The sequence below is a fragment of the Schistocerca gregaria genome, chromosome 1, assembly GCF_023897955.1.
Source record: "Schistocerca gregaria isolate iqSchGreg1 chromosome 1, iqSchGreg1.2, whole genome shotgun sequence".
NCBI lineage: Eukaryota > Metazoa > Arthropoda > Insecta > Orthoptera > Acrididae > Schistocerca > Schistocerca gregaria.
Window position 1 is genome coordinate 378,102,611 of NC_064920.1, and position 15,985 is coordinate 378,118,595.

Sequence of the window (15,985 nt, forward strand, 5' to 3'; positions counted from 1 at the left end):
CCAATCAATCAGCAAACACAAAACAATACCAGACAACCGAATAATCCACAGACAATGGGATTTGGCCAACAAAGTAATGCACGTATGCCGAATACCACACAATCAAACACCAACAGTCTATATAGTAGAAGTTAAACCTAATCCAGGCACTAATACCACCACGATGCCAGAAATCTAGAAATGGTTACAGTAGGCCCCCATTCGGTGAACTGAGAGGAGAGTATAGGCATGAGTTTGATCAACATTTGCCTTAACACATATCATCAAGGTAGTGAAGTGAAAAATGTTCTGTATCAAAGTAATGAGGATACACAAGAAACTTGACAGAGGGCAAAGTACAAGCTACTATTAAAGAAGAAATATTTGACCTTGATATATCCATTGTGCTTGACACAGGTGCTATGACTAATTTGATGGCACAAGAATTCTTTCAAGAACTGAAGAAACATATATCCTCACTGCCAGTGCAAAATTGCTAGGTGCTATGTACTACCTGTCACTGGTCAGAAATTGGAAGGAGTCAAAATACATGCTTTAATTCTCAACCAATTAGTGTCCTTTCCACATACTGTACACATAATAAAATACAATTAGAAAATACACTTATTCTATTCATTTGCTGACATACCATTATCATTGCTCATATGAATTATAGTCTGTAACATATTCTCTCCCCTTTTTATATATGGAGTCATTACCTCTCATTTGGTTTTAGTACATTTTATGAAATTACAATCTTGTTACATTAATTAATTCCAATTATATGACTAGAAATTTTACTCTTGTTTGGTTATGCATGCTTTATATAACATTCTTCCAATAATAGATACTGTTTTCATTTATGGGTTATAGTGATATACATTTTATTTCAATTTAAGTGACTTCTTGTCAGAGCATGTTTATCAATTCAAAAAGAATCAAAGAAGTAAACAATAGTAACTACAATAGATACTATGTGTTGTTCAGATAGCTATGCATGTCCTCGCCTCTCTAGCATTGTCCATGAAGGATCTACACACTACAGAATTGTGGAAACTCCATGGAAAGGCATTTATGTCCTCAGTTATGTCTTGCTAAAAGACTTAACTGTGATCCCAAGAACAAAATAGTTTGTTGTTTCTAAACACAATTAAAATCTGATGATAGCAATCATATCCAATACTTATTCAGTGTTTAAAAGTGGAGCTCAATATTTACTTGTTATGTTCATTGTATAAAGGGTAACCATTTCATGTGCTGAGGTATACAGAGTTGTGTCATCAATACGATATGTTACATACAATGAGCACAAAATGGTGTTTACATAATAAACACATGTGCATAAAAATTTCAATGTAATTCAGGTGTTTGACACTTTCATGGATAGTTGATGCTTACAGTTGTTATGTTTTAGCCCCTTGATTATTTGGTAGTGCTCAACCTTAGTTCAGCATCATGATATGTGATGTACTGCAACTGTTTTCTTCTTCACATTCTTTCACACTATCATATTCAATCGTATCATAAACCTATAACTATATTTACTTGTGGTGTGGTCCTTTCTTATGTTTACATGGTTCCTAACATTTTACAAGCATTTATATTTCTTCACTTTAGGATGTGTTGATGTGTCATTCCCTGGAAGAAGAAACTTAATACTAAATTAAAACTAAGTCTTCTTAGATAAGTGTATAGAGACTCGATGGCTGCTAATACCTTTTTCATATATTCAACCATGTAGTCAATCAAAAAACTTATTTAATATCATATGTGCATCTCTTTTTATATTATAAATCTTGAGGATGAAGTGTATTAGAGGTGTGGTGAAAACTCTTACTCAGTTTCCCACTTATACTGCACACGCTTGTTTACCGCAGCAAGAGTTTTCTTGTCCACCAAGCACAATTAGTGTGTGCACTTTCAATTTCTTAAGTTTGTAAATATTGTACATATATAGATATAATGTATATGGTAGCATAGCTTAAGTAAATATGTCGCAGTTTGGTGTCCGTTTCTTGTGTATGTGTGTGTGTGTGTGTGTGTGTGTGTGTGTGTGTGTGTGTGTGTGTGTGTGTGTGTGAAAATAGTTTTAGTTGTAGTATAGACTCTCCCTTAATTTTCTGTGTCCTGTTTATTCAATAGGCCTTACAAATGCTAGCACGGGCTGTATCTCTTCATCTTTGTTTGTTTTGGGCGCTCTAGCACTTCCAGCTGTGCCTGTCTGGTGTGCACACACTTGTGGTTTGTTGACTAGCTTGCTCATCAGTGGTCATGTGCTGCATTGCTCTGATACCACATGCGTCGCTGCAAGTTATGTATTGCATTGCACACTATCGTCCATTTCACAACTTCATGTTTTTTGCCTACAACTGGGCTATGTGCAAGGCAAAGCATGGTATTTAGAGTATCATCATCTCTTGGCACATAAAAGAAAAATTCTTCCTTGTTACAACCACTTACCTTATCCTTTACACATATGACATATAAGAAAAAATACAAAGTAAAATTTTCCTTAACAACTAACAACATAAATTCTGGAATGTTACTTTCCAGCAGCCTAAATCTAGTATTGTTATACATATATACAACTTAGAGGGTGTACAGCCCTTCTTCTATATATAAACATTCTCAAATCTTCACGGTAAATGACAACAGCGAAACAGTTTCAGAATAAAGATTTATTGAAATCCTTGACCATGGTTTTGGTATATCTAAATATACCTTCATCAGAAGCAAAAATACACTATAATCACATCCTGCAGTGGAGATCTACATCTACATTTACATTTATACTCTGCAAGCCACCCAATGGTGTGTGGCAGAGGGCACTTCATGAGCCACTGTCATTACCTCCCTTTCCTGTTCCAGTCCCGTATGGTTTGCAGGAAGAACGACTGCTGGAAAGCCTCTATGCGCTCTTGAATCTCTCTAATTTTACATTCGTGATCTCCTTGGGAGGTATAAGTAGGGGGAAGCAATATATTCAATACCACATCCAGAAATGCATCCTCTCGAAACCTGGACAGCAAGCTATATCACAATGTAGAGCACCTCTCTTGCAGAGTCTGCCACTTGAGTTTGCTAAACATCTCCGTAACGCTATCACGGTTACCAAATAATCCTGTGACAAAATGCACTGCTCTTCTTTGGATCTTCTCTATCTCCTCTGTCAACCCGACCTGGTACGGATGCCACACTGATGATCAATACTCAAGTATAGGTCGAACGAGTGTTTTGTAAGTCACCTCCTTTGTTGATACTACATTTTCTAAGGACTCTCCCAGTGAATCTCAACCTGGCACCTGCCTTACCAACAATTAATTTTATATGATCATTCCACTTCAAATCGTTCCGCATGCATACTCCCAGATAGTTTACAGAAGTAACTGCTACCAGTGTTTGATCCGCTATCATATAATCATACAATAAAGGATCCCTCTTTCTATGTATTCGCAATACATTACATTTGTCTAAGTCAAGGGTCAGTTGCCACTCACTGCACTCGCTGCAGATCTTCCTGAATTTCACTGCAATTTTCTAATGCTGCAACTTCTCTGTGTACTACAGCATAATCCGCGAAAAGCCGCATGGAACTTCTGACTCTATCTACTAGGTCATTTATATATATTGTGTAAAGAAATGGTCCCATAACACTCCCCTGTGGTATGCCAGAGGTTACTTTAACATCTGTAGACGTCTCTCCATTGAGAATGACATGCTGTGTTCTGTTTGCTAAAAACTCTTCAATACAGCCACACAGCTGGTCTGATATTCTGTAGGCTCTTACTTTCTTTATCAGCCAACAGTGCTGAACTGTATTGAATGCCTTCCAGAATTCAAGGAAAATGGCATCTACCTGGGAGCCTGTATCTAATATTTTCTGGGTCTCATGAACAAATAAAGCAAGTTGGGTCTCACACAGTCGCTGTTTTCAGAATACATGTTGATTCCTACAGAGTAGATTCTGGGTTTCCAGAAATGACATGATACGCAAGCAAAAAACATGTTCTAAAATTCTTCAACAGATCGATGTCAGAGATATGGTCTATAGTTTTGCACATCTACTCGATGACCCTTCTCGAAGATGAGGACTACCTGTGCTCTTTTCCAATCATTTGGAACCTTCCATTCCTCTAGAGACTTGTGGTACACAGCTGTTAGAAGGGGGGCAAGTTCTTTCATGTACTCTGTGTAGAATTGAACTGGTATCCTGTCAGGTCCAGTGGACTTTCCTCTGTTGAGTGATTCCAGTTGCTTTTCTATTCCTTGGACACTTATTTCGACGTCAGCTATTTTTTTGTTTGTGCAAGGATTTAGAGAGGGAACTGCAGTATGGTCTTCCTCTGTGAAACACCTTTGGAAAAAGGTGTTTAGTATTTCAGCTTTACGCGTGTCATCCTCTGTTTCAATTCCATCATTATCCCAGAGTGTCTGGATATGCTGTTTCGAGCCACTTACTGATTTAACATAAGACCAGAACTTCCTAGGATTTCCTATCAAGACAGTACATAGAATTTTACTTTTGAAATCACTGAACACTTCATGCATAGCCCTCCTTACGCTAATTTTGACATCGTTTAGCTTCTGTTTGTCTGAGAGGTTTAGGCTGCGTTTAAACTTGCAGTGAAGCTCTCTTTGCTTTTGCAGTAGTTTCCTAACTTTGTAGTTGAACCACGGTGGGTTTTTCCCATCCCTCACAGTTTTACTTGGCAAGTACCTGCCTAAAACGCATTTTACGATTGCCTTGAACTTTTTCCATAAACACTGAACATTGTCAGTGTCGGAACAGACATTTTCATTTTGATCTGTTAGGTAGTCTGAAATCTGCCTTCTATTACTCTTGCTAAACAGATAAACCTTCCTCCCTTTTTTATATTCCTATTTACTTCCATATTCAGGGATGCTGCAACGACCTTGTGATCACTGATTCCCTGTTCTGTGCTTACATAGTCAAAAAAGTTTGGGTCTGTTTGTTATCAGTAAGTCCAAACCAGATATGTAAAACAATCATGCCAAAGGCATTGTCAGTAATTAAAATAACCCTGCCATCTGTACAGCATAATTATAAGGAGATAGTCAATGCAAACACAGCATGCTATCAGTACTTGTTTTGCTACCTTCATTTTCCTTTCTTGTCCCATTCACTAGGAATTAACACTAACTTTGGCGCCATAAACAGCATTTACATAAGACCAGAATTTCTTTGGGTTCTGTGAATGATCACCTCAAATAATCTTCAGAGCATTTTCTCAAGGAATCTGTTGCTTTCCTATTGCACATTTCAATCAGATGTATAGAAAAATGTTGAAATGAACCTAGGAGTACAAGAATGGGTGAAATGGTGAGAGCCAAAAAGTTTATCTTCAAGTATACAGCAGACTGAAAAACCAAGCCTTCCAATTTGTAATTCATCTTGACATGTTTAACATAATTCTGTAAAATATTCCAAGGAAAATAAATATACTGTAGTGTACAATACTGGATACTTTTGTCTAAATTGTCCCAGTAGTCATGTCATTAATCTCAGTTTCAGATTGGCAGTAATTAATATATTTATCCACCAACAAAAATTGTGGTTGTAACTATGTTAGTTGTGATTAACTACAATTCCTTTTTCAACTAATATAGAAAGAAAACGTAAATAACTTCATTCTGATTTTGCCACTACAATTCTATGTTACAGAAACATTCAAAAAACAATAAGCAAAATGGAAGAAAGAATGAAGATAGAAGTTAGACCACTGTGTACAAGGAGAGAAATATTGTGGAGGCGACATGCCTGGATAAGTTACGAGGCAGCTGACTGCAGTTCTGAGCATAATAGGCTGGCTGTTCTGTTACAGACTCATCTTGAGCAAACCCAATGCCAGGTGAATAATCAATCCAATTAACATTCACCGAGGTCATAGATAATACAAAAATATAGGGAAGTCAATAAATATAGGATAAAAAGCAGCTGGTATCTAAATATACAACAAAAGAAACTATATTTTAGCAAGTAATGTAATTTAAAGATGGAGTCAGTAAATAAGCCATGAATTTAATGGATTCTGAAATATTTAGTACACCCCTGTTTGCTATACTGAATTTGCTGAAATCTTAACAAAGATTATTGCATCAGTACACTAACCTACAGTCTGATTTTTGAAAACAATGCTAATGATAATAACTTTTCCATAATAATTGTATAACATCTGCTGTTGCAGTTCTGTGTACAGTTCAGCCAAAACAGATGTGTGTTGTTAGTCGTGAGCACTATCAAACATAAAATACATTATCTTATTAATGTAACAAGGTCAGAATAGTTTAAGGGATATTTTTGAGGATAAATTTTCTAATATAAAAATTTTTAATTGTTTGATTCCATTACTCCAGAAAATTATATTATTGTACAACAGGAAATTCAACTAAGTGAAATGTACAAGTATTTCTGTATCATTGCAATGGGACATGTTTTGATATGGAAATCATTCCAAACTAAATTATCCTGGCAGCTTCTTGATATTTATTTTATTTTGCTATATTGCCCACCTAATACAAAGGAGTTTTATGACCCGCTCTGCATTTATTTTAAACAATTTTATAATTTTTCACAAATAAATACCATGCCCTGAAATATTCTCACTTTCTTTACATACTGGTATTGTAAACACTTGCATATCATATCTGTCACGGAAATGTTATTTTACAAATTATTTTGTCTAAATATTCAGCTCATATGAATTCCAGATTGAGGGGTACCACTGTGTTGAGAGGATGAGGGGAGACAAAGATGAAGGTACAGGTATTGAGAGGGTAAGAGATCACAGATAGTATGTTGGTAACTGTTCTAACACAAGAATAAGGTAATTTATTGATCGAACAGTACACGCACATATGGTCAACAAGGTATGACTCAATTAGCAATACGCAAGTGGCTGTTGGATCCTTTTACCCTGGCCCATATTGTCATTAGCTCCAATAGGAGGCACAACAGGCAGGCTGCACACACAACTGCTGTCATATTAGCAGGCTGGGTGGTCTCTAGTGGCTGAATCGAGCACAAACTCCACGTATGAACTATGGAGTGGTGCACACACAAAATTAACAGTTACAGAACTTCCCTTAATTTGTGAAGAAGTGAGTACTGTGCTCATGTTCATTTCTTCTGTGGTTGATGTACGTTGTTGAGTCATGTGACATCCTGCCACTGGTGTGCAGGATCAGAAACGTATCTTATAACTGTACCATGACAGGAAAGAGTCAATCGCTATAAGTGATGGGCAGATTTGTTGGGCAAGGACACTGAATGGTTAAAACAGGCACCATTATACACAATCATCAAAGCACCTTTCTCTGTCTGAGAATAACACTGTAGAACTGAATTTAAGGACTGAAAGGCATACACAATAGGGGATTCATATATGTCTGCATAGTTACGAGCAAGTATGGTGCCAAGGCCAAACTAAGATGCCTCCATTGCTAACATATGTTGCTGGCCCGGCTGGAAAGTGATCAAACAAGAGACTGATTGTAGCTTAGATTTCAACAACTTGAATGCCCGGTCACAAGGAAAATCTTTATATAATAATGTGTGGAGTGGTTGGGCCACAGTAGCAGAATATGGTAAGAATTTGTGGTAGTAAGCAATTTTGCCTAAAAAAGCCTGTAATTCCTTGATAGACACTGTGTAATACCTAAACAAGTAGCTTCCAATATCATAACCTTTTTTTCTCATTACTAATTTATGTGAATGTTTTCCTTTTCTCATTAGTAATAAGAAATTTGTACAGTGCCACAGAAGATGGCCAAGATAGGCTTTTAAAGTTATCTTCATAACAGAAAATCAAGCAGCAAGAATATTTTTATTTATTACGCCAATATTCATTCATAGATATGACTCTTACCTGAAATCATAAGAAGAGGCAGTAATTTTTCCATCCTGCAAGACATTTTAAAATATATACGTGCTATTCATCAAGATTTAGTATATGGACTGTATGAACGGTAAATTAATGACATCAGTGTAACTTAATAGTGACTTCTATTAAAAATATATATGTGTAATAATTGAACAAATGACTTTTTATTAAGCACCAGGTTTGCTGCAAAATCAGACAATCTAAAAATCTACGTCAATAAAGTAAGAGAAATTATCCTAGAAACATTATTCATTTTTGTGCCTTCTATATTTGTACATTGCATTATATTTTTCTGGTACTGACAGGAAGGCACCAATTTGATTTCAACAAGAATCCATACTTTAATTCCAGTACTGCAAGTAGTAATTATCTCTCATTACATAAATTCCATGCTGATTCATACTCTTTGTCTAAGCTGTTGGGCTGCCTCCCAGCATGGTTATTCCAAAATTGACCAACAGACTAACACAAATGGTGAGCGATTTTCCAGGAGAAAGTCATAGCTAAACATGAATAGACTTCTTCCAGAGAATGTTAAATGAACATACACAAAAATTTTGTTATTATTGTGTAAAATAAAAACTAATTTTGTTTAATTTATCATTGCATGAATATGAGTGCAACAAAAGCCATATGATACGAAAACAAGGAGCAGAGAATTAAAAAGACCAATTTATCCGCAACAGGATACATAAGTGAGCTGCTTGACTTCACAGAGAAGGTAGGAAATTTGTGCAATAGCTTGCATGATTATACTTGATAGCGCCTCTCTTGTTGCAGTTACTTTCTTTCCTTTTTCCTCACTGTTTAACTATACCTCATGTCATGGTGGAAGGCGGCTCTGTTTTCAGCTGTCCTGCGCATCCCCTACCATTAACTGCTGGTAGCCAGTAAGATTCATTCTCCTTCCGAGAGGCTAGTCTCGAGTTACAAACTGAACTGTGAGAATCTCTCTCCCACATGCTGCACTGTTGTTGTATTTTGCCATTAATGCAGTGTCATTCACAGAGTGACTGATATATTCGCATAGATGTCTATGTTACTTCCTCGTAGCAGTGTAGTTCTGAATATGTATCTACAAATATTTTGCTGTGATTGATTTCCAAATGAAAATGCCATGTGATGGCAATAAATGTGAAATTCCTCACAAGCAGCTTTCATTAAATTGCAGGCCTATGGAATATTGTCTTAATTGTGTGATTGGTTTTGTGATTTCCATCAGAAAGACCCCTTTATGTAGTAATCTACAGAAAATCATCAAGTAAAACAGAGGTGATAGAACCGATATCTGGCATTTGCAGGGAAGTGTTATAGGCACTCCTCTGTTCATGATCTAATAAACGATTTAGGAGACAATCTGAGCAGACCCCTTAGGCTGTTTGCAGATGATGCTGTGATTTACCATCTTACAAAGTCATTAGAGATTTAAAAAAATTAGAAAATGACTTAAACAAGATATCTGTATTGTGAGAAAAGTGACAATTGACTCAAGTCATCCACATGAGTACTAAAAGGAATCTGCAAATTTGGCTTACTCATCAGAGATTAAAACAAGTTAGACAACGACTTACAGAAAGATATCTGTATTGTCAGAAAATCTGCCAAATTTGGTTTACAAGATAAAACACACGACGGTAAAGGCTTCAAATTCGACTAAATACTTAGGGATTACAGTTATGAATATCTTAAAATGCAATCATCATATGGATAACATGGTGTGGTAAGCAAACCAAAGACTGTGATTTGTTGGTAGAACACTTAGAAAATGCAACAGGTCTACTAAAGAGACTACTTATGTTATGCTTTTCCACTCTCATCTGGAGTATTACTGTCAGGTGATGGATCTGCAGCAGATATAATTGTTCAAAAATGTTGAAAGGAGGGCAGTTTGTTTTGCATTTTTGTGAAATAGGAGAGAGATTGCCATGGATTGATAAGCGAATTGGGGTGGGAATCACCAAAAGAAATGCATTTTTCATTGTAGCAGAATTTTCTAATGAAATTTCAGTCACTAACTTTCTCCCCAGAGCATGAAAATACTTTGTTGGTGCCCACCTACATAGGGAGGAATGTTCATCATAATAAAATAAGAGAAATTAGAGCTCACAAGTAAAGGTAAAAGTATTCATGTTTCCTGCTCGCTGTTCGAAGGGGGAATGGTAGAGAAATATGTAGCTTGAAGGTGGTTTTATTAATGCTCCACTGGACAATTAATTAGCGAATTGCAGAAGTACCATGTACATGTAGATGCTTCACAAGTACTCGAGGAGTTTCATAGCCTGTAATTGTAGCTTCTTCAAATATGAATATGCAAGCAGTACTCCTATTCCTGACATTTTGAATACTTAAGAATGAGCTGCAGAAGCACATGCCGGCAAGAGAACTGTATAGAGAATAGAAAACTAAAGTGTCGGAATCACAGAAACCTCAGGAAAATTTGTTTTTGTGTTGCCTGAAAATAATTGAAATCACAAGAAACCTGTAACAGAAATAGATGGTTTTGACAATGATGTTTTAAAGTGCTCTGCATTTGAACTGTATATGAGAAGGGACTACCCAACACCACAAAAACTTGTTACAGTCATGCCCGAGCAAATTGTCTTTAAAGCTATGGCTTCATCAATGTAAAGAATTTTAAAATATGAAATGGTTATAGGTTACTTATTCTGCATGCTGGCTCTTCTTCTGAGTTGTTTCCTGAGAGTAAACTTGTATTTAGGTGTAAGATAAACAGTAGTGACTACCAGGAAATGAGCATTGACACTTTTAGGAAGTGATTCACTGAACAGTTATTGCCATACCTAGCTTTGAAGTCAGTGATTTTAATTACTGTGCCAGTTATCACTCAGCTGTTACAGAGAAATGACCAAGTAGGAGCACCACAGAAGGGGATATTTTGCTCTAGCTGAAAAATAAAAATATTTCAGACAGTATAAGCTAGACCCTTGGTGAACTCCTGCAGCACATTAATTTATAAGAGTCACATAACATAATGTACAAATTTGACTTTCTTGAATGTGAATGTGGTCTCACAGTTTTGTGTTTAGCCACGTATTACTGTCAGTATAATCTGATAGAATTAATTTGCACTTAAGTTACAAGCTATGTGGGGGAAAAACAAAACATCAAGATAACAGACACTGAAAGGCTTATGCATGAAGCAATAGACAGCATCCCCCTTCAGCTTCGGCACACTGTGTGTGACGTGCTGAAAAGTTTCAAAAATAAGCACTTCACAGGGAGGTGAAGATGGATAAAAGCCCTGAATATATCATCCTAAATTTACAATCCGATAGTTCATACATAGACTCAGATAGCAGATGGTAGTACAATGTAGACTTTGAAATAAAGTAAAGTAATGATGTGATTCGAGGCTTTCCCGGCAAATGTGCTGTATCCAAGGTTCTTGAGTGTCCAGTCAGATCCAATTGTCTAAGTTCCACAACATTTCGGCAAATAACCGTTCCGCCATCATCTGGTGGTGCTGATGGAATGATCTGTCTGTGCTGTGTCTGTGGTATTTATTTGGTGCAGCACTTGGCGGGCATGCTAAGACCTTATGTGGAGAAATATGCGTACCATATCCGGAACTCGACGGACTTCATTGGCCGCCTGAAGGAGATGACAGTACAAGAATCTGACATCATTGTCAGCTTGAGTGTTGTCTCATTATTCACGTGTGTCCCACTGGAAGATTCTATCCACTTAATCAGTGAGAAATTTGGGCCTGAACTGACACAACTGTTCAGGCACATGTTAATGGTCAATACTACGAGCAGACCGACAGAGTAGCCATGGAGAGCCTGCTTTCCCCAGTGGTAGCCAACATATTCTTGGAGAGTTTTGAAGAGGAAGCACTGGAAGCCACCGAACTGAAACCTGTATACTTCTTTTGCTACGTGGATGACATGTTCGTCATCTGGCCACATGGACAGGAACAGCTACAGATGTTTCTACAACATCTAAATTTGGTCCATTGTAGCATTTGGTTCAGCATGGAGACTGAGAAAGATGGAAAACTACCCTCTCATGATGTCCTAGTGGAATGTAGATCTGATGGCTCATTGGGTCACAGTGTGTACCACAAGCCTACACACACTGAACTGTACCTACATTCCTCCAGCTGGCACCATCCGGCACAGCTTATAGGAATGCTCAACACCTTGGTGCATAGAGCACACTCAATTGCTGATAAACGGAACTTATCAACGGAATTAAAACAACTGGAGACCATGTTCCGCAAGAATGGGTGTGGCAACTGCCAAATCCGAACGGCCTTCCAACAACAGAAGTGCAGCAAGAACCGAGATGTAGAACAACCCGAAGAAGAGAAGCAAGCTCTGGCCTTTCAGACGTTTGCTGGCAAAGTGTCATCTAAAATAGGGAGACTGTTAAGGCAACACAAGATTTACACAGTCTTCCGACCACCAGCAAAGATTCGTGACCTACTAGGAATGGCAAAAGATGATGTAGGCCTTAAGAAAGCAGGCGTATACAAAATCCCGTGTGGCTGTTAATTCCTACATCGGCCAAACAGTACACACGGTCGAGGACCGATGCAAGGAACACGAACATCACACCTGCTTACGCCAACCTAGCCATTCGGCCCTAGCAGAACACTGCATTGAAACTGGACACACAATGAAATTCGAAGAGACAAAAATCCTGACGGCCACAAGTGACTACTGGGACAGTATTTACAAGGAGGTCATAGAAATTCAAGTAACAGATAACCTCATTAACAGGGACACTGGGTTTCAACTTAGCAAGGCCTGGAAACCATTATTAAACACCATCAAAGAGCAACGGCGCTCGCGGAAACGAGATCCTTCCGCCATGGCAGACGGAGGTGAACTGTGCCTACCACTGGGTGTGGCTGCAGCTACCCCCCTCCCACCACGCGGCACTCTGCCGGCCGGCCGCACTGGGGTACTACTCAGGACCCCTCGGACATAAATACCATGGAGACAGTGCAGACAGATCATTCCATCAGCACCACCAGATGATGGTGGAATCATTATTCACCGAAATATTGTGGAACTTCGACGATCAGATCTGGCTGGACACCCGAGAACCTTGGATACATAATGTAATGATCTTTCTTGGTTGTAAAGACTCATTCTTTAAAAACATTTTTGTCAACATATCAATTACAAACACTGTACATGAAAACTTCCTAGTTTTTATTGATTAGAAAGATGTAGCCTCTGAAGTAGTCAGACTATAATGTTCAACTCATGTTCCAAGGAGAAGTCAAGCTTTTCCCAGCCTGTTGTCTTACTCTTGAGAATGCAGCTGGATAAATTAATCAAAAACACCAGTATTTTGAAATGAAAATGCGTGTCACTGTCATGGCAACAATTATAAAATGCCTTAAAATGAAACAGAGGGCTACGTGTCAGGATATTGGTTCTTTTTGACGTTGTCAGTCAGCATTATATAGAGTTATTCACTGAAGGTGGCTTATTCAATGGATCATAAGTGTGTTCTCCCACTGTAATGCTGAACGAGTTAGTTTAAACTCATAATGCCTGTTGACACTAAAATATGTGATATCATCCTGACAATTTTTACCATAGTCTTTTGTGCTAGTGTTTGCTAGCAGTAATTCCATTTTATGCATAGTGATTTACATTGAAGAGCAGTGACACATATCCACATATGCGCATTATATACATTTAAAAAATTATATGGATTAGAAGCAGTTGTCAAACAAACATATTGATTTTGGTTTGAGTTTGAAGTTTATTTTGTTATGCATTGCACTTCTACTTATAATGCAGTCCAGATCACAATAAATGGCAATTATTGCAAGTATTTTTGGCAATCTTGTCATTAGACAATCGTTGTTTTGAGAAAAATTGTCCTTGACATCTTCACAAAGCTGTATCAGCTGTTTTTGCCTTCTGACATCACACAGACAATTCTGTGGAGCAGTGGACACAACCTCAAGACTCACAAGTAAGATTTCTCTCATGTAGATAAATTATTGAAATCAATTTTAAAATATATTATTCCGTCATGGATTTGAATGTATAATATGATCTACTGAAGGCAATTGAACATGATTGTTGTCCGAAGCAACACAGACTTTGTTTGCCCGCCGTCTGCTCCCATACATGCGCAAACCTCATCCCCTCCATGTTTCCCTATCACTCCGCCTCTAAGAATGGAAGTGCCATCTTTCATGAAACAGGCTATAGTAGAAAATTTATTAATTGATAGGACTCAAAAATCATACCAAACTTTGACTTATCAGTGTAGTGTAAATTATTACAAAAATTTCATTCACTTGAGCTGTAATACTTTTTGACAAATAGAGAGGAATTTATCAAAATGTGATTTCATATGAAATTGCAGGTTTCAGGTGCAAGATTTATTTTCATAAAAATTTTCTAATGATTTTTATTAATTTTTTGATAGTTTCTAGAATGATCAAAATGGCTGATCAAATATTACCATGGTTGATCATAATACAGAAGATGGAAATGGCCAAGATGGCAGTGATTTACATGAACAGACAAATGAAAACGAAGTTCCAATCATGCAGCTAGCAGAAAGCCGACACAAATCTGAGATATGTATCACAGATGTAACACAGGCACAGACAAACTGTGACAATACCATGTTGACAATCAATGAGACTATTTAACACATCTCCCAAAGCAATATCGCAGGAGAATGGCAAGGTGGTGTCTACATTTGCAAGAATTTAACTTTGAAATTATTTATATCAAGGGCAATCAGAAAATTGTTGCCAATGCTCTGTCAAGTTTACCTCAAGGTCTAGATGAATTTAGTGAATTTTTGGTACAGGGTTCTCAAATAAGAACTTTGCTTATGCAAAGTAAAATACCACAATCTGACTACAGTAAGGTTTGAAAACAAATAAAGACCATGCAACAACAGGACCTAAGATGGAGTAAGGTCAAACAAAAACCAACACAGAAAGGCAACAACCAGGTAAAAATGTGACACAGGGAATATAATGGTGCTTTATTCCATCGCAAACATCCTGACTTAGAACAATGGTGCATTTGTCCTACTGAGAAGTACATTGAGGAATTCATAGTGTACACCCATGAAGTGTAGGGACACTATGGGGTAAGTAAACGTACCAAGAAGCTAGGTAAACATTGCTACTTTCCAAATTTGGGATGACGAGTACTTCAAGTACTATGAAAATGTATAGTGTGTCAGAAGGCAAACCATTCTAACTCTTATAAACATATCAAGTTTCACCCAATTTTAACTAAGAAACCTCTAGATTTAGAGTCTCTGTATGAGGCTGGCCCCTATCCAGGAGGCAAGGGTGGAGTAAGATACGTGGTAGCACTGTATGATGTTTTTACAAAGCGTATTAAGATGTATGCTGCACATAATGCAACAGTGACCTCCATCAGGAAAGGGATCAAAGAAGATTACTTGAGGAGAATAGGAAAGCCATGAGTGATACTTACTGATAATGCCTCATATTTTATAGGCTAGAAATGGAAGCAATTTATGACTTCACAGGGTATAAAATACATCTTAGTATCAAGATTCCACCCTGAGACATCACCTGCAGAAAGAGTATTCAAGGAATTCAATCGGTTCAGAAGAACATACACTCTGCACACACACACACACACACACACACACACACACACACACACACACACGCACAACACAAAACAACACAAAAAATGGGTAGAAAGTGTCATACCTTTTATGCAGGTCACTAACAATCTTACAAATTGTTCCACTAGGTTGACACCAAACGAATTAATGTTGTACACCAGACAAAAGGACGAATGGGAGTCACCCCTACCAAAAATACAAGTGTTGTAAATGACATTGGAGGAGAAAATTAAACAAGCAGTAATCACACTGGAAAACAGGGCCGAATATAGGAAATAAATCTATGATCAGAAACTGGAGCATTTTACACAGTTTAGTGAAGGCCAATGAGTTCTGTTACGAACCCATACTGAGTCAGCAAAAATAGGAAAGTTAAAAAAGACATGGCAATTACTTAATACAGGACCATTTTTAATTTCCAAAATCCCATATCCTGGAGCTTATAGACTGTTTTATGAGAGGACTGGTCAAGACAAAGCCCACAA

At 37.5% G+C, this 15,985-nt stretch overlaps 1 protein-coding gene across 3 annotated transcripts in view; it reads left to right on the forward strand.

Moving 5' to 3' along the window:
- LOC126348001 (interaptin-like) overlaps positions 1-15,985 on the forward strand; it is a 238,839-nt gene that overhangs the window by 132,491 nt on the left and 90,363 nt on the right. For all 3 annotated transcript variants that reach the window (XM_050002320.1, XM_050002318.1, XM_050002319.1), the window contains one exon: positions 5,663-5,849. In XM_050002320.1, coding sequence (XP_049858277.1) covers positions 5,663-5,849 — 187 coding nt within the window. The remainder of the gene's footprint in view (positions 1-5,662; positions 5,850-15,985) is intronic.